This window comes from Heliconius melpomene, chromosome 21 (assembly GCF_056956725.1).
Source record: "Heliconius melpomene rosina isolate 202511_hmr_F chromosome 21, ASM5695672v1, whole genome shotgun sequence".
In the NCBI taxonomy this organism is placed as follows: domain Eukaryota; kingdom Metazoa; phylum Arthropoda; class Insecta; order Lepidoptera; family Nymphalidae; genus Heliconius; species Heliconius melpomene.
The window spans coordinates 4,464,585-4,490,875 of NC_140409.1; the positions used below are offsets into that span (position 1 = coordinate 4,464,585).

Sequence of the window (26,291 nt, forward strand, 5' to 3'; positions counted from 1 at the left end):
ATTGGATTAATAAAAATAAAATGTTATGTCTATTGATTCAATTCAATTTAAAATTATAACAGAAAAAGTGAGCAAGATTTTCTGTTACAATGTTTATGTTTTGTTAATATGGCGTCTTAACTTCAATGTAATCATAAAAAAACAATTAATACAAAAATAGACAAATAGTCTCAATTTTGTCTTACGTAAATAGATCCGTTGATTAAATATATATTTATATATATTTATTAAAAGATTGTGCCTTGCGACGTCGAGCGCGGGGCAAGGGCACCGTGTCACCACCCCCTCCCTGCCCCACACTCCGTTGCGCTTCTGGGTATGAATGTGAATCCCTTTGACCCATTTTCCGTTTTGATCTTGACCTGCCCGACCCAATTACCGAGAATCTACGTTAAATTTTCCGTTTTTCATCAGTAAACGAGATTTATTATAAACTGCAGTGATGCAATTTTGTATGTAGTAGTTACGTTTTGGTGCTAGTACTAGTAGTATATAGTATTATTACTATATACTTTCTTAGTCTTTTTCTTTCTGGTAACGAATTAAATGAACAAATAATATTTTTCCAGTGCATTCATATTGATTTCAATAGTGCTGTATGAAAGGATAGACGCTGTGCTCCTAATCTTTTGCTATTATATGTGACATACATAATGTATGTATTATAACTATATTTTTAATATATTATGACAAATTTCCTCGAGATCATCAGTTTCAATATAAGCTGTCAATATAAATATATAAGAAATTATTTTAAATGATGTTCCACAAATATCCGTTCAGGAATGACCGTTTAGCTGCCACTTGTTGAATTTCCCCTGACCCAGTTTCGTGAACTTGACCCATATATCTAAACCCTGGAAGTCGACAAATACTTATAATAATTTTAAAGAATGTTTCGTATAAATTTTTTAGCATTATATTTATTTTACTATACACACGTCACTATTTCACAAGTTATTTCAGCTCTTGTTGTTTATATAATTTTTAATGATATAACAAAATTTTGTTGTTATATAATATAGCTAATTATTATCATTTTGGACTGTAACATTTGAGCAACTAGTTGTCGTCCACCTGGTAGAAATTTAACTAGAGATAATCTAGTTCAGTAATAATTTTATGCTTATGTATAAATTGAAACTTATATTATGATTTTTTGCTTCGGTTGCAATGACATACATAAAAAAATGTACTCTATTGTTCTACTCTATTGTTAAATATAGGTTAATAAACACATTTAAAAATTCTAATAAAAACCATTTTTATTGAATCTTCTCTATTTGATTTTTTAACTGACTTCCGTAAGGAGGTTATCAGCTGATTTTGATGATTCTTTTTTTATTTGAACGTCCCCCCCAAGAAGAAACCCAAAGAAGTCTTTACATATCATATTTTTTAGACTCAGTCCCACATATAGCTATAGATAACACAGAGAACACCTAGGTAAGATACCACGTGCCCAACTTTTCGTGGATAGTGGTGGAACTCGACGTGCGCTTTTTCTTATTAGAGTAGGAAAAATTATTTTGGTTCATTCGTGGGATTGGAATCCTGAAAGGATGTTAGACTGCTCCATTACACTGCTGTAGCCGCCCCTATATTCTATGGTATCTATGATTTTTTTTTTGCTTCACGATTGCCGGATACTCAGAGGGAACGTCATGTTAAGACACTCGGTTCCCATTAAACACCCCTCCTCCCCATTTTCCGCCAAATTCTGAAGGCATTGCCTGTAGAGTAGCGAAACCCAACGTCGCGCTTCAACTCGTTACTAAAGCGAAAAAATTAAAATATTTAATTTTCCTCGAGTGCGAACCGAACCCACGACCTGTCGCGTTTTAGTCTCTGTATAATATTTTTTCATAAAAATAACTTGCATTAGTTGTTACATATAAAAATAAGTGAAATTTAGATTACATCAGTAGATCGTAAAAAAAAAGTGCTGTCAACATTTGCTATGAATCTGGTTTGACACATCAATTTGAAATATTAATTATGCTAATATGGGGAACGTAATATCCTCTTATCACTAGGTTCCCTCAGCGTACTCTGCATGAAGCTGATTTTTTAATATTATTTTATTAATAATGAGAATGGTTAAGAGAAAATAAGTACACCGAGGTATTATTGCTTAAGGAAAATACAGATAGTATTCCGCAGACAACTGTGTCGAGGCCGCTGCGTTCTTGAAAATGGATCAATATTAACATTGCTGTGTTATAATTAATGATCACTCATTATATTGAATGCACTTAATTTTATTATGTTATTTAAATGTCTAGTAGGTGCCTATTCTATTTCGGGTTTGTTGTCTACCACATAGCAGTGTAGGCACAGGGAAATCGGGAGCCTCGTGTTAAGACACTCCGTTCCCATTAAGACATTTCCTTTCCTCACATTCTGACGATTTCTGGAGTCATTGCGTGAGTAGGCATTCAGTATCGGAGTACAACGCCGCGTTTTGCCTCGTTACCAAATTTGTAATGTTTCATTTCCCTCGAATCGTACCCGCAATCTGTCGCGTTTGCTGACCTCTAAATAATAATATTTGCTTTATTTACAAAAATATTCTATCGAAATATGTCATTTAGTATATAAAAGACAATTAGAATGTTTTATATATAAGAAACTGTATTTTTATTCAATTAACATAGTGGGGAATTCCAGATGAAGTTAAATTGCTTGCGCGAGAGCTTGCAAATGTCGACATAAATGGTTTAAATGAAATACCGTCACTTTGTTCCTGCGACATTTGTGACTCATTGGATTTTTAACTTTCGCATCCGTATCCTAAAGTATCACACGTATATAAATATATATATATATATGAATGTGGGTTATTTCGTATTTATTCCTTTTTATTATCTTTTTTTATCAGCTTTAACCTGCTGTATCCCGCGTACAGCAAAGTAGGCAGAGGGAACCTAGTGTTAAAACACTCCGTTCCCCACTTACCGCAGAATTTTTCGAGGCATTGCATATTGAGTGGTGGAACTCAATGCCGGGTTTTGCCTTGGTGCTAGAGCGAGGAAATTAAAATATTAATCAATAAGAATTTAGTTTGTGTTTATTCTTATTATCGAAATATACGAAGACCATTTCTTGACTATCTATCGATTGATGTTTTTCCTATATGCCAAGGGCAATTAAGACAGTATATCAATTCCAAAGATGAAATATATTAGATAATTCTCTTTCCCATCGCTCCCCAAAGGTTTTGTTGTTGATTACTGGCTGCTATCCCATATCAGATGCGTAATAAAAAAATAATATATACTCTTTATTCGATTGTGATGCTAATTTAATTTCATGGGTAGTAAGTTCGTCGTCTTCATCATTCGAATATCTCAAAAGGCCTTTTTTAATTTTGAGTGTACATATATATAATCTATATCTATCTATCTATATAATGTTTTTTGTAATTTAACTATATTGAATGATTTTCTAATAGTCTAATTGCTAACGAAAAACTAAAATATTTTATATTTAATTGGATAGTAAATTTTAGAGATATTAATTTATAATATTGTTTGTATTGTAAAAATATAATCATTTTTCAGTGTCATATCAGTATCTATGTCAAGCAATTCTATTCTATTAAAATTGTTTGTTTCCTTTCATCTCTACGCAATATTGTGAACCTTGACAAAAGTGTTTCTTATATTATTAACACAAACAAGACCTTGAGAAACGTTATTAAACTTCGAGAAATTATTTCTTTAGATAGAGTTTTAGGATGTTAGAATATTTATTGATGTTTTCAATACACTATTTATTCATGAAATATTATTTTTAATTATATTTTCAAAATAGATGTGAAAATTACGCAAGACTAGCCGGGGAAAAGTATTGACAATATTTTCTAAGATAAAAAATCACCTGAATTTAATACAAATACACTACAAGTTGTACTTGTGGAGACAGCCATTGTATTATTGCGTTATTTTGGATATTATGTATTTGTGTGTTATCTATCGGAAATGCTACTGTGCTTGTTATCAACTCTAAATTAGTCATTTGGTAGGTTCCTTATTAAATACGCATCAAAATATATACAGATATTTAAGAAATAGAAATTTAACTTCTTACAATGAAAAAATTGCATATTATTTTAGATATTTAATTAATCATCGAACTAATATTTAGTTCAATAATGATAAAATTTTTAAATATTCTTAAGAATTAGCTGATTTTCTTTAGTAAATTTGAACGTTAGATGGAAATAATGGCACAATACAACGAACAGCTGTGTTGTCCTCGTGCCATTCCTATTGATTCTTTTAAAAATATACGAATACCATTACGTAATTTCTTTAGAAAATATATATTTCAAAGTTTGCGAGCAGAGCTTTTCTTTGAATTTTCAACATCTCATATTGCGGTGTGATTCAACGATGTTACTGCATCTACATCTTTTATCTATCTATCTTTAATTTCTTCTTATTCAAACACAATTTTTTGCACTGTTCTATTAAATCCAAATAGGAAAATTAAAAATAAACTATAAGTCAATGTTATGTCAACGCATGTATGTCACGAGACACGCTGCAGTCGATTAGTTGCAAATTATGCGTGCTTGTAATTTATTCACGTTTGTGTGTATAATATACTTATGTATTTTTTTATGTAATATAAACGGTAATCTTTATTTGTAAGATTTCACATTAAATACGTTAGGCATTTTCAAAAATTCGATTACAAATGTTTAATTAGAAAAAAAAAATAGTCGGCTCCAACTTCGCGCCAGTTCAATGACAATGCAATATTATTGATCTTTTACGTTAAAATAGAATAAAGTGGTACTACTGTACATGTATTGCACACGTAGGACGCACCGAGCGACCTCGGCGGACCAAAAGCAGTACCACTGTCACTGGGTAAGTGTGTCAGTGTGTCAGTAGGGCGCGCGTCATCTGCGACCGTGCCCCCCTCCCTCCTCCTCATCCTCCTCCACCACACCCCCTCCTCCCCTCCGCGCGCGCCCTCTCCCACCGCGCCAAGGTCCCGAGAGATTGCAGTTGGGTTTACTCAACAAATACACTGACTGATTCTTAATAGGCCAAATAAATAGTTAATATCTATGTAGAGACAAATAACACTACGAACAATGCGACAGAACTGTTGTTGAAAATGTCGTCGAAAAATTGACAACGATCCAGGCTGTGGATTTGTACTGCATCAAAAATATTGTATATTTCATAATTTTATACAAATTTTATATAATAGGTAATTCTGATAATTAAATACGATTGTATCGTAATAATTGAATTAATGAGGATGCCTCTATGGTAGATCAACCTATGTACTTGTAAGAGTGTGAAAGATGACTTAAAATGACTTCAAGAAAAATGTAAGCTCTTTTCTAGTTATTTGTTTACTGTCTTTTTTTAATCTTTACGATTAATTAATATTTATTTGAAATATTTTTTTTTTACTTGGTAACTTAAACATAAACGACTGGGATATCATATAAAACATATCTTTTTCAACCCTAACGTATTTATAAATTGGACGCTCTATGAAGAGAGTAATAGCAATCCATGCTAGCATATATGGATTCATACGTTTTTAGAATATATTTTTTTAGGTAGGTGAACTCTAATATCGACAATGTCAGAGATTTCAACTATCTACCGTAGGTATACATGTGTACTTATTAGAAAACAATATATTCTAATATAATAATATTTGACAAAGTTTAACCTTGTAGACCTAACAAAATTATTAAAAAAAAATTATAAAAGATACATTACGAGCACCGACAACAATAAAAATATCATAAAAATTATCTTGATTGGTGGTAGAGTCGGAAGGCTTTCATAGCTACGCATCATAAACCCTCGTTAGGTATCTTAAATATTAATGTCTATAGTGCAGTACTTAATGACTTCACCTTGATTTAAATGAATAATATCTTATTCCATGTCCAAATTTGTATTCCTAAATAGGGGGAACGCCTATTGATGAAGGATTTAATCGATCTGCAGAATAGATATATATATATATATTGGAGTGTTGAGGTAGCCATCTTTCACGCAATTACCTTAAATGAGGACCAAGTTCTCCGCGAATATAGCACTGTAATTTTAAGAATTACCTACGACAGCTATTATGGACGATTGAAAGAGCCTTTTAGTACTGAGTTTGCTTGTTCACTTCATATGATAAAAATTCTGTTATGATGATAGTTGGAGCTGATATCTTATCAGTTTCTATATCTTCATCATATAAATAAAAACGACTCAGTGATTTCGATAGGGCTGGTGTTTGCTAAAATAAGATGTTTCTGTCAAATAAATTTATGTAGTTAGTTAACATTTCATCTTTCAAATTATATGTCTAATGCGTATGCGTAAGGAGAATAAATATTTCAGGCGATTTTTTTATTTATTTGATAGCACTTTACAAATACATTTGCCTATAAAAGAGAAACTCGTTGAACGTACACACACGATAGCTATTTCTCGTGATTCATTTTTTATTTCATAATTGGTTTTAATATAAATATTATATATTAATAGTTAAATATTGTCAATTTTATTGTTTCACTTTGTCGTTCTGTAAATAATGTATAAATTACATATCGAACTGGTCACTGTTTTAATTCTAGGAATAGTGTATTTGTCGTGACGTGTATGCCAAGCCCGCGAGTGCATTCCATCTCTATGAGAGGTGATATTTTAACTTAAGACACAATTATATACTTTTTCTACTACTAGAAATTTAGGACTTCTTCCTCCTGGCATTTATCCCGGCGTATGTTGCCAGGGTCTGCCTTCCTTTACCTACTCCACTTTGCAGGATCTGTAACGTCCTCGTTGGTAAGACCATTTTACGACTATCACATTAAATACCTAATAAGAAGTCGATTTCTTTTGATACTGTTTTGTTTGGAGAAATAAAAAAATACATCTTGCAATATTTATTTATATATACAACTAGCGGACCCGGACGCGGCTACGCCTGCTTGAAATATAAGAATATAATTTCTATACAAATATAATATCAATCTAGATGAAATGCTAAAAGTGACTATTATATTCATTTTCATAAGGATGAATATCAAAATGACGCGGTAACGAACGCGGTCGCATAGCGACGACGGTTGTTATTAACATGGCAGAATAAATTGCATGTCAAATTAGAAAGTATTTTAATTTATTAGTATATATGTGTAATGTAATATTATATAGCCTATAGCACTTCTGAAGAATGCAGCTTTCATACAAAACAAAAACAAAGTAAATCAATCCAGTAGATCCAGAGATCTTAGCGTTCAAACAAACAAACAAACAAACAAACAAACAAACAAACAAACAAACTCTTCCGCTTTATTATATTAGTATAGATAGAGAACAATAACTCACTTCACATAAATTCTCATACAGGTTGCCCAATATATGTATATGCTATAGCAGTTATAGTACTGTAATTCAAACAACAGTTCAGTAAAATGCATTTATCTAATGTAGTAAATTATACTGAACAACTTTTGGTAAGACATTTTATAATTTCTTATATAATTTGGCTTGGCTTACGTTTTTCATGACATATTCCAGATCATTAATTTCCATATAACTAAATAATCTAAATAAATAGTATTAAATAAAAAAGAGAGCGAAGCCGCGCGAGGGCCTCTAGTTAAAATAAATAATAGGTATGGACATATTTCCACTGTTTTCAAGCCTATACAATGAGGTATAAAAAACTATCTTTACTTGTCTAAGAATTTATAATTAGTTATAATTGTGAATATTGGTTATATTGCCCCTGGTACGACTATCTGAAAAAGTTATTAGACCAACTATCATTCTTGGGGTACTTGCCCTTTTAATTTGTAAATTAAATAAAAACTATTCAATAAAGAAACAAAATACTGTAATTTAAAATATAATGCAAGCAAGGGGAAAAAATGATTTAATATGACGAATATTTATAAAAATATTCAATAAAAATATCACTGACCATATGCTGTCAACGCCTGTCAAAGATGTTTACTCGCACTCGCAAGTTGGAACCTGTGCGTCGATGCAAGTATGGCACTTAGGTCTATAGGAAGTGTTCTTGCAATGTTAAACGTCTGTAACTCGGTATTTCATATAAAAAAATAATAAAAATTTGTTAATAAGTTCATGTACGAGCATATCTCTTATTCAGCTTGTACTCTCTTCTGTTCTTCAGGCAATATTCCGCATGCACGGCAAGGTACGCAGAGGGTAAGTTCTCTCTGTCTACCGTGCTAAAACACTGCGTTCCCTACTTTCCGAGGAATTTTTCGAAACTCAACGCCGTGCTTTTGCAATATTAATAAATAATAATTTATTCCTTCGAGTTAGAATCGAACCAATAACCGTCGCGTTGCAATCACAACCTTGTTCCTCTGTGCCACGACGGCCACAATTATATATATATATATATATATATATATATATATATATTCTAGCATAAAACATAATAAAAAAAAAGATTGTATTGTATAAATTTCTTATAAATAATCGGCTTCCCTCGTTTCCAAGCTTACATCAACATAGCCGACGCCGTTTCTACCGACAGCCTTGTGCCACTTCCACACGTTCGGTATATTTGTATGTCTGCTCATTATTCTTTATGTATTGATTCATCGAATCCTAAACGTCTCAATCCTGTAGGTATTGGAAAAGGAGAACTAATGTATCCACATCGAGTTTACTTGGTAATTGGTCTACGTAGATATTGCAACACCTTTCGAAGCTACTAGTTTTGCTTGTATGAAATCTTGGAATTCTTTAGAAGTTAGCTAAGTATCACTCATTAAAATATATTTATATATATGTTTGTATCAGTTTGATTGCAAAATGTTTAACATAAAAATACGATTTAAGTGAAATTAATAAGACTACGATTATTTTATTATTTTCTTTATTAGTCTAAAATATGATATAAGTACATACAGAATTGATTCGATAATTTTTATGTCTTTCTAAATCCTTCATCAACTGAAAGTACGTGAGAGTTCAATATGTTTATAATAAAATTGATGTATTTTTATGCATCTTTAGTATGGTATACTTGCAAAACAAATATATCTGCTCTTAACCAATTATAAATATTTGTATGAAAATATTTAATAAAACTATTGCGGCGTTGAGTTCCGCCACTCAACACGCAATGCCACCTGATCTAACACGATGTTTCCCCTGCCCTGGTATATGCGGGTTACACCGTGAAGCTAAAAAAAAAAACTTGCTAAACCACTTTATATAATTTGGATATATTTTTACGTTTAATTTAGTATTGCGTGTGCAGCCCCCGCCGTCATGTGGGCCGCATCATTGAAATGTTTTGTAATACCGCTAAAATCGTGGTAACGGGGCCAAGGCTCTACTTATTTACATGTACGTGAGAAATAGCGTTCTCTGTGTGTATGTTATACTAAAATATTACTCGTATGAATATAATAATACATTGAAAATTATATATCTATGTGAACTTATATTACACACTTTTATTGGTTTTTTGGGCAGGTGCTATCAATTATACTTAAAATATAATTAATTGTTACAATAGCAACCTATTGTGAAATTCAAATTTCGTATCGAAAATAAGGCGTAGGGTATAAATAAATATGTAGATGCAAAAATTTTAAGTAAAATAAATTATGGAAATAAATGTAGAAAATTTTATATTTTGAAAGGCAAATTATAATGAACGAAAATTGTTTATTAACTTATTACAATTTAAATTATTATAAATTCGATATAAATATATTTGTCATAAATATGCTGTTGGCCAGGTTGACTAATTTTTCAAAACAATCCACGATTGTGCTATATGCGTATGCGCATTCATCATGTAGAGCTTTAATAAAAAAGTGGGTCACCGCCTAATTATGCTAAATGCTGCCTTACTTATTCGTGTTGCATTTGATGGATTTATGCTAATACATACATACATACATACATACATACTACACAATATGCTCGCATTTCAACAGCACTTACAAACTATTATAATAGATGCCTATTTATCTATAACGAAAAATAACATTTTGATTTACGCGACGACTAGTGTAGACTAGTATAATATAACTTCGTTCTGGTACCAAGGCAAAAATGCGGCGTTAAGTACCGCATAATGCCTTGAAATAAAATAACAATAATGTTAAGAATAGTAATAAAACTGATATTGTTAAATAAATAATATTCAAACCGTGCGATGTAATTTGCTGCATCTATCTATGTGCTTGACGTTGGTCGATTTTAGAGCAATTATTTTAAAAGTAAAGCTAGTATTAGCAAATAAACAACAAATTAAACTTACCCTTACTTCCACACTTCTTAAACTAGGAGATGGAAGTTTGTATGATACTTCAGATCTCATGTAGAGTCAATTTTGAAGCCTACTCCCTAATTCTATGTACAAGCATTAACTTCACCAACTAAAATGTTAGTCCAAACTTGTGGCTTGGTTGTTTCTTTGCTATATAGACTGCTAGAATAGAATAGAAGACACATTGGCACAAACAGAGCACTCCCTGATATAAAAATATAATAAATTTACATTGTACAACAGGCGATTTTATCAGTTGGGCGCGATCTCTGCCAGACAACGGAAAGAGGATGCACCGTGTGGACATCTTGTGCATACCTATGTATACATACATACATACATACATACATTATAATAAATATATGTACGTATAATATAATAAGAGCAAAGTACAAAACTGCTTTCAATATGAGTTGGTCTATGACCTATGAATATGACCAGCTAGCTCGCACTGTCAATATCATAAGTCAGGAAAGAGTGGAGCTCAATAACACCAACCAAAATATTAAACAATAGAAATTGGGCTTTAAAATCAATACTTTCGTTGACATACTAAATTCTAGGATCAGGAGCATCCAATGAGGTTAAGAGAAGAGAAATATAGTTTTTAACCGACTTCTGTAAGAAAAGGAGGTTATCAATTCGACTGTTTTTTTTTTTTTATGTTTGTTACCTCATAACTTTTGACTGGGTGGACCGATTTTGATTTTTTTTTTTTTATTTGAAAGGTGAAGCTTCCCGAATGGTCCCATTTTTTTTTGGTCTATGTCTGACAATGGTATCTATGAGAAAATCACATAAGTCTTAAATTTGCATTAAGTATGTGCGCGACAAATAGCCGAATAAGTCAATGTCGCGCTAATCGATTTTGATGATTTTTTTTTTATTTGAAAGGATACACTTCAAGGATAATTTGGTGAAAGTTTGGTTAGGTTCCGATTAAGGAATCCGGTGAAAATTGAGAAAGTTTGAAAAAAAATGATTATACTGTAATAGTTACAAGCAAAAACTTTTTAAATTGATGTCAGAAGTGAGATTCCTGATCGTTGCATTTCTTTTCAACCAATCTCAAAAAAGAGGATGTTCTCATTTTCAACCAACTTCAAAAAAGGGATATTCCGAATTCACCCGAATACTTTTTATGTTTGTTCTTGTCAATATACCAAAATGTAACTTTGCACAAAAATAATAGCTAATTAAATGAAGTTTTACATAGAACAATCACAACCACTACCACCACCATCACCACTCGTTCAAGAAGCATCATTTTAAGATCTACCCATCACTAAAAATCGTAAAATAAATTAATTTTTAACAAAAACAAAAACCGACTTCTAACAACGAACTAAAAAGTGAAAAATAATTATATAAAGATTTTATAATTTTGAAGTCGGTGTCAAACTAATGCTACAACACCTTTACTACAATATCTAATTACTAAGCCTGTTTGTTTTACTTGGCACCGACTTCAAAATTATAAAATCTTTATATAATTATTTTTCACTTTTTAGTTCGTTGTAAGAAGTCAATTTTTTGTTTTTGTTAAAAATTAATAATAAGCCAATTGAACTGAACAAGCAGGGATATGACGCTTAATACAAAATCTATATTAATTAAAATAGTTAATGTTTTTGTAGAACATATGTAAAGGGATATTACTAAATAGTTAAATATCTAAAACATTTATTCAATGGTAGGAATTAATTCATTAATAAATTTAAAATAACTAGAAAACCAAATACGCGTACAGTATGAAGATAGAAGAAGATAGAAGATAGAAGTAGAAGATATAGATATATTTCGCGTAGATACGCGTTGTCATAGCAACGTGTATATCACATTTTACGTAAGCATATATTGTTGCACATTATAAACGCACTATAAACTATAACTGTGCCTTTTCGTAAATAAGAAGGAAAGTTTTTTTCATGGTGACGATTGTTTTCCAGGCAGGTCAACATCTGCCTGGTCTCTTAGTATAAAATATATGAAATCTGTAATTGAGTAGAGTTCAAAACTAAGTATTTATATAATTTATTTAATTTTAGATATAATTTTATCCCTACGTTCAAATTATTACTAAGTTAAAGTAAATTTTAATATAAGTATTTGTTCGTAAGCACTAGTCAATAAGAATAAAACGAAAAAAGTAGTTGAGGAGACAGTTGTTCCGTGTACTTCTCGTCGACCTTGCGTACCTTCAAGAATACAACCTGAACTATAGCAACAGAAAACAATCCAATATCCTATCCTAATATTTAATTTATTTTTATATTTTTATTTCATATTTTTCGCTCGTTTTCGTGATATTACAATAATTGTCGACTATTTTATAACATCAAAATTGCTACTGTCATATATGAAATGGATACTAACTTTAATTTTCTTTGTTACAAAGCCGATTAAGGCTATAAATAAAAATGGAGTGAAGTATGCATAATTATGCGGCCACCTCAAAGAAACTTATCTTTCGCTTAACAAAGAAATTTATGTCACCGAAGTAAAGATATATTCAGAATCATATTTCAAATTTTTCTTTATGTATTCATGTACACAAGAACCTATTTTGCAGCGTTATAATATGTGCTATGTTTTAATAATTTTGTAGTGACCTACTTACTAAAACGAAGAAATAAAATATTTTTTTATATAAAAAAATCGTGTACGCCTAATTTTAAATTTAGTATAATCCTTAAGTAAAACGTAATTTTGAATCATTTCTATTTGTTATGAATTAAATATTTATTTATTATTATGTGGAAATAGTGTATTTTATTAGTAGTACGTTACCCAGAAAAACTTACTACACATGTGGTTATTTAACAGAAATTATAAAAGTTTATGAATTATAAATTAACTAGCGACCCCCTTGCGGCTTCGCCCGCTTTTACTACTGGATTATTCATATAATGTATGTTTGCAAAGCACTTAAGATAATGTGAAAATTAATTAAACTCTAATGCAACCCGCATTTTCGTAGTTTCAATAAGGATTTTCCAATTGTTTTACTCGGCAAGGATTTTTTAGTAGGTACCGTAATTTTAAATCTGTGCTACTAATCTTTTCAAGTACTTATTAAAATATATTTAAATGACTATTTTTAGATAGTTAAATGACTATTTTTAAACGGAAGAAATTATAAACAAAAACCTACCTACTAATAACTACTACAAAAAATATGAAACCAAATATATCGCGCTGAAATAATACATTCAACTCCAATTATCCAATACGTGCAAACGCATCTAAATCTTCGTTGCTATAGTGGCAGGCGGGTTTTTTTTTTTCGAGCTTGTGGTTAATGCTTAAGAGAGTATTCTGTCCATGGTGAAAAGCAAGCACTACGTGGCTGCCTGTGAGGAAAATTAAATAGAATGCATTGGCCGGGAATCGAACCCGAGCCGCCCGCGTGGCAGGCGAGCATTTTACCACTGAACCACCGATGACTGCTCATGACGCGCTTGTATAAGCAAAACGTTGCGGGGCGCGTTTCGCAGCAAGGATGTTTTGATATTATAACAACTTCTAAAGTAATTATTAAAATGAAAAACAGTAAAAGACAGTTTTGATCTACATTAAATGGCCAACGTAACTAATATACTTATTTATATGCTGAGAGTAAGGTATAAGTAAAACTTGAGTCGGCACAGCTGATGAGTCAACGGCGTGATGTGTCAACAATTAAATGCGTTTTTCTCTAAAACTATTCGCAATTTCGAAATAGTGTAAACAGCAAATTTTATCTTCGTTTAACGTAGAAAATTATTAAAGTATTTTAAAGGATAAGGATTAATACCATTATGGAAAAATATCCCTCACAATAAAAAATATATTGCAATTACTATTTTTAGACAGAAATATGATCACTACACGTTATCCTTAAAAGATAAAAATATGCTGTCGCGCACTTTTTTGTAGATCTTATTAAGAGGAACAATACTCCAGTACATTATTTTCATGTAGTACTTACCATTAAAGCAGCGCATGCGCGAAAGTGTCTCAACGGGTAGGACTTTATACACATTTATCGTATTTATGTTAATTTACATAAGAATGTACAAATAATAAACTATATATAAACCTTCCCTGAGAAATACTCGACCTAATGGTAAAAACCGCATAAAAATCCGTTCGGTGGTTTAGAAGAAGAAGAGTTAGAAAGTTCAGACAGACCCGAAAAGCGATTTTGTTTTATAAGATATAGGATATTTATTAATATTTTTTCATTTCTTCGCTGTGGAACCTTGATGCCTTGGCAAAGTCGCGGCGTTTAGTTCCGCCACTCAACATGCATTGCCACTATGCCTTAACACTAAATTCCCTGTGTCTACCCTGCTTTTTGCGGTATATAGAAACTGAAAAAAAAGTAAATAAAACGATATTTTAATAGGTAAATATTAAAATAAAAATTAACCAAATTCTTTTTACACTCGTTTTGATATTATAAAATTTGAATAAATTTACAATTGTAAATGTAAAGAAAACAATCATGAAATTCAACTAGTGTGACAGAATTAGAATAAGGATTTCCATTATTAATCGGTTAGGAAATTTTGAGGGCGAGTGAAATCGACGAATCTCAGAATGAGGTCGCCTGTTTCTTTGCGGCTAGTGTTGTGTAATTCTTCTTTGTTATTCCGTTCATCTATATTGGAACAGAATATACTAACTGACTGTATATTCTGTTATATTCCTTTGTCCGTATAAGTAGGTGAAAGTAGCATAGTAACAGAGAATTCTTCGTCGTTCATTTCGTATTATTATTTTATTTTTCTTATTATTATTTTTATTGTGATACATCGATTTGTGTGATTGGAAATTCATCTGTGTATCCTCAAATTGTGATGATAAAATAATATTTATTTATTTATTATTTATTGGACCAAAAACTATTGCACATTCCGTAGTTGACAAAAATTGAAAAAAATGTACCTTGATAAAGTTTCTTGGAATTTAGTGTTGAATTAATCCGCTTCAGTTATTGTTTTATTTGATACTAAATTATTTAGGTCGTAATAAGAAAATGTTTTAATGTACGAGTCGTTGAGTCCGAGACCGCGGATCGGCAAGCGTAGCGTAGGGCGCCCTCCAGCTCGATGGACCGACGACCTGAAGAAGGTTGCTGGTTTCGACTGGTTGCGGAAGGTGGAGGATCGGGAGCCTTGGCGAACCGTGGATGAGGCTTATGTCCAGCAGTAGATCCGAATAGGCTGATTTGATTGATTGAATAAAATGTTAAATATTTTTTTTTCGCTTCGCAGCTTGGTTTCGCAATATAAGCTAGCTAGCTAAGCTATCTAGCCAAATTAAACAAAACGTTTACATAAATTGTAGCCTATAACTGAGATATAAACTTTACAGCAATTTTGTAAAGTTTCATTTAAAACCATTCAGTAGTTTTACGTGAACATGAGACAAACATCCATCCTCACAAATTTTCACATTTATAATATAAAATAGGATATTAGAAGTAGGTATAGTAGGATACCATTAGGCTATTGCAAGTACTTTTGAATTCTCAAGTTACTTATGTAATAAGTAGTTTGGGTGGTAACTTCCTGTAGGACTGACACTACTGACATTTTATAAACTTACATTTTTATAAATATAAGGAGAAGGTAGTTCATGATAGCTTCGTGTACTACACAGGAAGTTACCACCTTATGGAAAGGCAGAGACCGTCAAGAAAATCCGGAGAGAAACTCACTATACTCGTATATGTATATTCTTTATAAAATAAAATTTTACAATAAGTAGGATATAACAAAAATTAGGTTAGAGAACAAAAACATTTACTTCTACATATTAATATTATAAAAGTAGAAAATTTTGTTGGTAATTTCATACATATATACATACATCAATCAATACTAATAGTATAATCGCAAAACAATTTTATAATCCTGTGTCATACAGTTTTTATTAAAACTAGACAGTACAATCATAAGTATATTATGCGAGACGTACATACAGTTGGCCTGAATAAGAGCTATCATTGACCCAGTGACCCACTGCACTTGGTTCGCGTTCCCCAAATCTGCCCCACCCCTCTCCCCCAGCCTCCGTAGCGACACGCAATTTTACTTGATCGATTCAAATGCCCCTTTTAATGTCCACCTCCTTTTATATACTAGCTACTAGCGTAGATATATCGACGTTCTTTCACAATCGACGGTCTTTATTAACATGTTTAGGTCTTGGGCGTTTGGGCGACCTAATTAACAATATCTAATAAGAATTTTTTACTATTTTCTATTTTGCTACGTTGTATGCTATCCAAGTTATCATTATTTTGATATAGGTATTGTGATGTATATGATATGTGACGTAAAGAGTCATGGGTTAGTGACATCTATATAAATACATTATTAATAGGTCGACAACAGGAAAATCTATGTTAAATAAATAGTTCAAAGAATATAATGAATAAAAAAAAATCCCGCATACATATTATAGAGTTTTAATGATTTACACCGGCATGGGCGGCATGAGCGGCATGAGCGGCATGAGCTAACACACGCGTGGACCGACCGCCTGTAACACATTACGCCGTGTTACATCAACGCGCGTCACCGGACGCGGGGAAAGTGTGACGTCAGACAGTCGGGCGCGCATGCGAAGAAAGCCAAGTTGCGCGCGCGACGCCACGAGCACGAGCACGAACACGAGCACGGCTCGTCGTCGGCGCGGAGCACTCTTGCTTTCGCTGGAGGCCGCGGCGTCTGCACGATAGCGAAAACGACACACTTGCATACTCGCAGACGGATACCTACCACCGCCACTGTCACTTTTTCATCCGGTATTCGAGTCTTGATTATGAAATCGAAACTTATTGACTCACACGGCTCTTATACACCTTTTCTTGTGGTGATTGCGCATATCGAGGGCAGCTCGGCTACTTCTTAAAAGAAGCATTACAAGAGTTGTTTCAAATTGTTATTTCGTAATTAATGACGATATAATCAAGTTATTGTTTAACCATTTTTGAAAATTTGCTTACTATTGTAATTACCGGTACAGTTGTTCCTATGGTAAATTCTCATAAAATTAAAAGAACTAGAACTACGACTGTGGCGTAGTCAAAGATAATGCTTACCCCCCAAAGACTGTAAGATATCCAGGATCACAACTGTATCCACTAACTATTATTAAATTACATCAACATCATTTCTATGGCATTAGCTCATTTTAGTACATGTCGCTACTGCTACGATATTACATTTATTAAAATCACCTTTATTATATTTTCGCAATTAAATTAATTTTGAATACCATTCAAATTCAAATTCAAAATATTCTTTATTCAAATAGGCAATTATTATAAGCACTTTTGAATCGTCGAATGAACGTATGAACAAAAAGCTACCACCAGTTCGGAAGGCAGTTCTGCTGAGAAGAGCCGGCAAGAAACTATTTAAAGAACTTTCTTACTTCTTTAAAGAACTCTCTCATTTAAAGAACTTTTCTTTCTCTGCTTTCTCAAATCATTTTATTGAGCCTCAATATCTTCAATTACGTTTATTGTAATCACTGTTTGTTATTTCTATCAGTAACTGTTGATTGTAGAGATATAGTATTTTTTATGTTTTGACAGCATAATGTTATCTAAAGTAAAATGATCATGTACAAGCAATTGTCGGGTACCTAGCAGTGCCATTTCTTTTTAATCCAATTTACTGCCGTGGAAGTATTCTCCTGGGATGTGCTGCGCGTCGCCATCGATATGCTGCAGTCTACTCACGTGGACGCTATGTGCAGTTCAGTCGGTCTCGGTGTATTAGGACACGTCTAAACACGTTACATAGCGAGCACAAGGCTGTCACAGCCAGTCACTCGTTCGTGACCCGTTGACTGATTTTAACCAGAACCAGGTCAAGATCTTTAATTCATTTCGCTTTTGCTATTGAATGGCTCTCGTTCACGGCAAAAATGAGCCTATTGTGTTAAATATGTTATACACATAGAATCGTTCGTGATAATGCGCTTTGTATATATATATATATATACATAATATTGAATATAGGTACAATACCTAAGCATTGAAGAATAAAAGTTGCATAATATGATTTGGTTGTTTAAAAAATAATATTCTAGTTTGTTAGTTTTTAACATGTTCAAAATGGTATTTTTTGAGTTTTGTTTTTTTTTCTATCGATCATTCCTTGTAACAGGACTTTGTCGGGTACGTCCTTTTATTGCAGCGTGCAATAAAAAGAATTGTTCTGGTAAAAGTACACCCATCATAAAATATACGTATATATACAGTTATTTTCGTTTCTTGGAATTTGAAAAAGAAAATAAGATTGCCTAGAATACAAAGCAACATTTTTTATCAATACTAAAAATATAATAATGTCGATAGTTAGTTAAATATAGCACGTACCATATTTTAGTATAGCTAGTACATCCTATACTCTACATATTCCAATATAAGATAAGTTTGAGTACTCTTTACAGGCACGTATTCGTTATAAGAAAAAATTACTTTATAAAAAAATAATACGGACACATGGAGCGTTAGGTAGGGCCAGGACATGGCATTACCACTGCGAATGTAAACATTAAGCCGTGGCTGGCGAGCGGTGGACGTCGGCAACCCTGCCCTGCTGCGGCACGGCACCGCGCGCAAGTGGGTCAGTGGGCCGCCCGCCCCCCCCGGGACCCCGCGCGCGCCCTCCCCCGCACCGCCGGTGCCCGCCGCCGCCCTCGCCCGCCGCCCGCGCGGTGGCGCAACCGCGCGAACGCGCACTAACATAGACCTGGATCGCGGGAAAGTGGGTCACCGACTCACTTTCACTTATTACATGGGCTCCTAATCGTTTTCCATTGTACGGGCGTCGGGCGTCGGGCGGGCGGGGGCCGGGCGGGCGCCCGCGGGGGCCGGGGGGCGCGCATGCGGGAGGCGCCGGCACGCGCGCCGCCGTCGCCGGCCGGCCGCCACCCGCCAGTCGATCGCGGAACGTCTTTTGGGCGGCACGTGTGCCGCCGTGACTCCTATACTCGCTACGATCGTAACGACGCGCGCCGTTAACAAATTGTACCGACGTTGCCAGTTGCCACACTGTTCCATTACACTTTAACTCATATTTGGCGTACGAACCATTATTTTATTTAAATTGCCTTAGGAAAAATGTGCTGGATTTATGTGTCTTCAATAAAAGTGATCGAACAGGTGCAGCCTGCGAGCGGCAGATAGTGTTGCGGTCAGACCGCCAGTGAACTCAGTGACTGTGTGAGCGTTGTCGCGGTTGAACGCCGCCGTAGGGATTTGTAACAAGCAGCCGCTCCGTGCGGCCGAGCATGACGATGGACCAGCAGACAGGCCTCATGTCTTTAAACATGTCCCCATTCGACCTCAGTCCCGGCCCCGAAGGCTCGGGCTCGGGCAGCGGACCCTCGGGGGCGTCCCAGCAGTACGTGCCCCAAGGCGCAGCTTATCAATGCACATCAGACCAACAGCCTTTCGGCTACGCCAATCTGGACGCTTCATATTTATTTCCAACAGGTGCAGGGAGCGAACCGGGAGCGTACTTACCCGCTGCCGGCACAGTTTGTGACCAAACAGACACCAAGGATGTCATCGAGGAGCTCTGCCCCGTGTGCGGTGACAAAGTCAGTGGCTATCACTACGGGCTGCTGACTTGCGAATCCTGCAAAGGTTTCTTCAAAAGAACCGTTCAGAACAAGAAAGTGTACACTTGCGTAGCAGAGCGAGCGTGCCATATTGACAAAACTCAGAGGAAGCGATGTCCTTTTTGCCGCTTCCAAAAATGTCTCGACGTCGGCATGAAACTTGAGGGTAAGTTCTATAACATTTAAGAACCGACTGAGAACACTGTTATTTATAATGAAATTATTTTGACATTAGTTTTCGCGACACATATTATGTATGTAGGTCAGGTAGGCGGCCGTAGCGAGCGGCCCAGATGTATTACATCATTTGGCGCAAGCAAATGCAGTAAAAATTGAAAGTTCTTAGGGTAAATAACATCAGATAAACTTTATTTTAAAACACTTGCATATTTTTTTACACTGTTTAAGGATTTTCTGTTTCAAAACAATTCTAAAAGCAGCCGATATATAAAGGTCTATCCTTTGTAGCATATCTTTCTTTATTGTTGTTTACGACAAACAACAGGCTTAGTATAATTTTTAAAATAAAAACATATTTTTTTTTTATTATGGATAATTGTTTATAAAATGTTGTGGCAACATTAATACTCAATAGTGTAATAATAGAAAATAATTTAGTTCCCTTATTGATACTGATATATGGAACTGTAAGATACTACGTCTTTACTAGAGTCCCTCTACCTATTATGTCTTATTAGACCATATTTAAAAAATATATATAATTTTATAAATGTACTAATAAGTGTAGTACAATAGAAGTATTTGGGTACTCAAAGAGCACAGCAGCACACTTCTCATTTATTATTTTTTAATGTAAATTTTTTAACTGTTAAATTATATATTTTCATTTATAACAGTTTGTCTAGCTGTCCTTATATGATTCAATACTTTAAACTTATTTTAATGACAAACAACATCCATCATCCATCATATATTATAAAATGAAATGAAACTATTACTGCAACTGTTGATGTTCCATACTATTTAAATATATGCATGTGAAAAAACATCGTGATGTATACGAATACTATACAAGAGTTATGAAATGCTTATCAAATGAGGTCAAATTTGACGTCGATCATTTTATAGCAACGATTAAAGGAACATTAATATTTTCAATGTTCTGAGTGACGACCTTTGGTAAGGAATGTCGATCGAGAGCCCCACAGGTTAGAGTTAGAGTAACAACGAGAACTATAGGTGTGGAAGTCAAAGTCGGCGGCGGTAACAGTTTAAAGGTTAATTCGTAGTTTGGTAGTTAGGTGATCGCGTGGGGCGTAGTTTGAAGCGCAGATCGTTCTAAATTTAAAACGCGCGCGGCCGCAGAGCGCCCTGACCTACTTGCGAGCGGGGCCGCGATGCGGCGCGCGCGCTGCTCGCCCGCGTGTGCGTGCGCGTGCATGTACGCAACGCGGCGGCGGTGCCGCTGTGTGCGTGAGTTGTTCGCGATTGCGGGTTTCGCCAGATGCTGTGATGTTTGCAACACTCAATGCTTATGCTGAAATTTGAATTGAACGTTCCGACACTGATTTTCGACTATTGTTGGCTAAGAGTGTTCCAGAAAGAATGTTACATTTTAAAACAGGGATAATAGATAACAAATAAAATCCATTTAGGTTTAATTATATTGGACGAGGAGTTATAATGTTTACGTTTGCTTGGTTAGGTCAGGTAGAAATGCGGGCTTATCTGTCTTCTACAAAACAAAACAATATTATATTACATTCAGGGAGTTAATATCACATTCACTATACTCATTGTATAAACATTATTAAATTAAAAATGCCGTACTTGTACTTATTGATGAGATCACTAGAGTTGCTAGCCTACATTCATGAACATATATATAATCTCCTTAACCCAATAATAGGTTATATAGTTCACTACTATAAACCATTACGCGGCTTCTTCTATATCATTATGTTCTGCAGCTTAGATAATTCAGTGTACATTTTGTTATCTTAAACATTTAATTATAAACGGCAACACTATTTGTTTTAGAAAAATTTAATATATATAAATATAATAAACCAAAATCTATTCAGAGATCACTCGCTGGTATATAATTAAAATTTTTATTTATGTGAACACTTAATAATAATAAGTTATAAGTGCAATAATATGTAAATAGATAACCGTCGTTATGTAATGAATACATTTAGCTTTTAAAATTATAAATAACATTTGCAATAAAACATATGTCAGATGACACAATTCTCACAAATCGCTGACTGACCTCAATCGTGGTTGCGAGAGGCGCAGTGCCTGCCCGACCTGCAACAAGCCTTGTGCAATGCCAGCGCTCCGTCCGCGCCCGCGCCTGCGCCCGCGCATCCGCCGCCGCTATCATATATCTATCTATACTGTTGATTATTAACTCTTGATTTTATCTATTAGATAGAATCGACACATTTTATACATTTTTCATAGAACATTTCAATATACAAATGCCAATTTTATTCCTGCTTTTTGTTTCCTCAAATAATACATTTAAACTTTATGGTAGGGACCATGTATTTAAATTATAAATCGAATACGAATAAATTCCATGAATAATTAATGTAATACTTCATGTTTTTTCTAACATTCATCTTATTGCTGCCCTTTTAATTTGTCATTTAAATAGTTGCGAAAGGCTTTTGATTTCTAGAATTACCCTTCATTGTTACATTAAGGAATTGGTAGGAATATTTTAGCTTTTCCGTTGGCTGTAATTATAAAGTGCTGTATTGCTTGCTCTATTTTAATAAGACCATTTTAAGTAAAAGTAAAAATAAAGGTTGCGCACCAGGCTCCTAGACGCGCGCAAGCGACTATCGCACGTTTCGACACAACCGACCGCCGCCGCCGTCGGTGGGGTGCGCTGCGCAAGCGGCGTTTCATAAGACGCCTCGCTCGACCTGTCGCAACGGACTACCCAAATGTGACCTGAACACGTATCACATTACACGTCCACAGGCATCCGTGCCGAATTTTTAAGCACTTCACGATTTGTAATGCTTAAACGATCGTTGCTCAACTCGCCGAATATAAAAGTTCCGTTCGGTCTCACAAAGATCAGGAGGAGAAGTGAGGAGTTATTAGGAAGGACCATTTGTTGTAACATTGATCTTGTGCTCAAGATCAAGATAACAATGATCTCAAGCATCTCGTTTCCGTGGCCTATGTTAAATTGGGGTTCATAGATGAGGATTGTTGGTGTGCGAAATGGTGTAGTCCACGTGGGGAGCCCCCGGCCCTCGGCGGCGGCGCAGCGGACCGAGATTGACAATAATGATTGTTGTTACATGGGCCGTTGCTCGCTTAATGCACGTAGCCTTACGTAATCTTACTCCATCCGCCTATCGCTCTCACAAACACCACACTGTAGGTACTGTTTAACAGTTATTTCATACAAATCTAAATGCTATTACGCTTCGGATCTTTTGAACGATATAATAGCTCAGAATATTCTAATAAGAATCTTTTTAGACACTAAACAGCGAGATTCAAAGTGTTTTATAAGCGTATTCGATTTTGCATGACAATTAAATAAATGGCAGTCGCAAAACATGAATAATAGTGCGGGGGTTAGAGTTTGCGACGCACGACAGATGTTAGATCACAATAAAAACGCGCGCGCCAGCAGACTATTTCGGCGCACTGCCTTGACCCGAATCGGGTGTTTCGACAGAGCGGCCTCGCACACCGGGCCTTTCTATTTTTTAGGTATTACCTGTCTTATTATTACGACAGCTTTGGAGGCGCCGCCATCTTGAAAAGAATTTGGTGCGCAAACGGTTCTCTATTCGAGGACTACTCTTTATGGTAATATAACCAATAACACTATGCGGCTAAAAGTTAGCTCTACAGCTGCCTTAGCGAGTACTATAACTCGTTATTGAGTTACATGTTACGTACAATTTACATCAAGTATTAGTATAATGCGAGTCTAATAAGAATCTAGTTAGACTCTTGTAGAGTACTGTACTTCAATATAAATACGAGATCTTGACATAGTTCGGTGGATGATCGCGGGTGATGATTTATCTCGACGGCTCACAGCCTCGCGGGCCATAGCCGCCTCGGTGCGCGGCGTTGTGTAACGTGCGAGCGCCGCGCGAGCTGTCGGCAGTGCTCGGCTCGCGTCGCCGGGGGCGCGGGGCGTCGCGGGGGGAGCGGCGGGCGGCTCAGCCTTGACCAAGTTTCACCGACTCGTCGGTACAAGGAGCGATCCCCACCTCTTCCCGTCCTTTCGGAACACACTATTTTTTATCTCGTTGACACGATTACTTTATTTACCGGCCCTGGTGCATGCGCCAAGGTCACTAATAACTCCAAATTACATTATGCTAAACTCTCTCTCTCTCTGTCGTCGGTCTCGTTGTTAGTTGTTGCGGTGCGGTAGGTACATTGATCCGCCGAGTAGGAGCGTCGACGCCGACCTTGACCCATCTATTTGAGAGGTAAATAAATACTCACAGTGACAATTTAAGGTAAAGTGTTAAGTATGTATCTATTTCTATTTCTGTCCTCTGTGCGTTTGTCACTGTTTCGTATGTTTTTGATTTGTAAAAATGACCTTGACCTTGATCTAGTTTAGTCGTGTAATAAACGGCTGACCTCGTTTACAGCATTATCGGATACTATCGCGTGCTCATTATAATAACATTAGATGATTAAATTCATTGGAAGTGTTCTTAATTCCAATCTTAATAGCTCCTCAAGATAGCTCCTCGCTCCTTGATCGACTTACTTTGGAACTATACAAATATACCGTCATGTTTTAAAATATATTATTATTCATTTATATGATCGAATCTGTACTAGTGAAATGATTGTTAAGAAAAATAAATGTAGAATGTAAACTATTGTAATAGCAGATTAATACATAAACGAAGAAAACAACAAACCTGAACACACTAAACTCTACGCTAAAATACACTAAAGGTAGAGAGTATTGGAGTAGAGTCAGTTCTCTTTCTTTTATGATATTCGTGTATAAATTCAATAAAATAATTAGTTTGTTTACGAGTAGTAATTATGATGTTTTCAAAATTTCAAAGCTATAATTTAGTACACTAAATATTTTTAAATCAATCTCTATAAGTTCTAAAAGCTTCCCTTCGGAATATCCGTCAGTACATTGCTTATAAGAACATAAATTGTTTCATGAATCGACTTGCAATACGAAACTGGTGGAATTGCACACAGCACCACTTAAATCCGCTACGCTAGACGTCTCTTTTGGATCCTTCGCTGTGCCCTATAACTGCGTCCTTATCGCACCGAGGCGCGCTGGCTACAATAAAAACTGGTTGTTATTTTTAACTCGTGGGTTGGGCGAGTCGACAGTCGACACTACTGAAAGCCCCCTTCCGTTCCTGGTTCAGACATTTATTTACAGTTAAGTCTTTAACTAAATTTACGCCGTGTTATTGTAGATTGTGTTTTAAGAAATATGTTTCGAATCTGTCCAAATGATGAATGTATGCTACTTATGTATTTTGTTTAGGATATCATTGATAGCTATAAATTTACATAGAAGTCCCATTAGCAGTTTATTCATATGTTTATATTCAAAAAATTGTAATATTGATACAGTTTTGTTGGACACAAAAGTGTGCAATACACTCGATCATACTATGATGTGATGTTATCTGAGGGAGCTTTTGCTGGAAATTTGGAATTTAGCCAGAATCGAAGAGCTCATTGCGCCTGTGTGTGGTTATAAGGCGAGCGTCCTAAATTTCACGTATAAATTATTAAATATTGAATGTGTCTAGGGGAATAACATACGAGTACGTACACTCGCCGTATGAGTGAGTTTGGATTTATTATCTTTTAAAAAAACTGATAAGACTTCTATCCAGACTTTACGAGAATATTCAGGATGTTTACACAAATTTTTGGATATCTATGGCATGATAACCATAAATATAACCTTGCAGCGTATAATGCTTATAATGACTCGTCTCATAGCAATTATTTAAGAATTACAACTGAAGAGCGGATATCACGCGACTAAAAATGACTTTAAAAAACAGAAAGGAATAGATAGTATTATAACAAGTATCCTGTATATATACTGTCATACCACAAGTGTACTACAGCTTTGCTTGCGTTCTATGAATAGTTAAGGATGTGTGATATGTCCGACTATAACGATTACGTGACCTTTTCGTGATATGAAATCCGATCGAACATTTCCAGGCACATTGTTATTCTTTTTGCTGCTTAGTATTTGCTGACTACTTAAAGTTCATCATGGACCTTTTTGTAATGTTTTGAGAATGCAATTTTTCGCAACATAGCATAATATGTGTCGTACCTGTTGAATTTACAAATTACTGAAAGATATTTTTGTA

At 34.7% G+C, this 26,291-nt stretch overlaps 1 protein-coding gene across 5 annotated transcripts in view; it reads left to right on the forward strand.

The window, feature by feature from the left end:
* Window positions 1-26,291, forward strand: part of ftz-f1 (ftz transcription factor 1) — a 53,490-nt gene that overhangs the window by 15,021 nt on the left and 12,178 nt on the right. For 4 of the 5 annotated variants that reach the window (XM_085205664.1, XM_085205665.1, XM_085205666.1 and 1 more), the window contains exon 1: window positions 19,248-20,110. In XM_085205664.1, the coding sequence (XP_085061790.1) occupies window positions 19,612-20,110 (499 nt within the window). In that variant the 5' untranslated portion in view covers window positions 19,248-19,611. Of the gene's footprint in view, window positions 1-19,247; window positions 20,111-26,291 lie in introns of those variants that run through there. The other variant, XM_085205663.1, reaches the window with a different exon arrangement.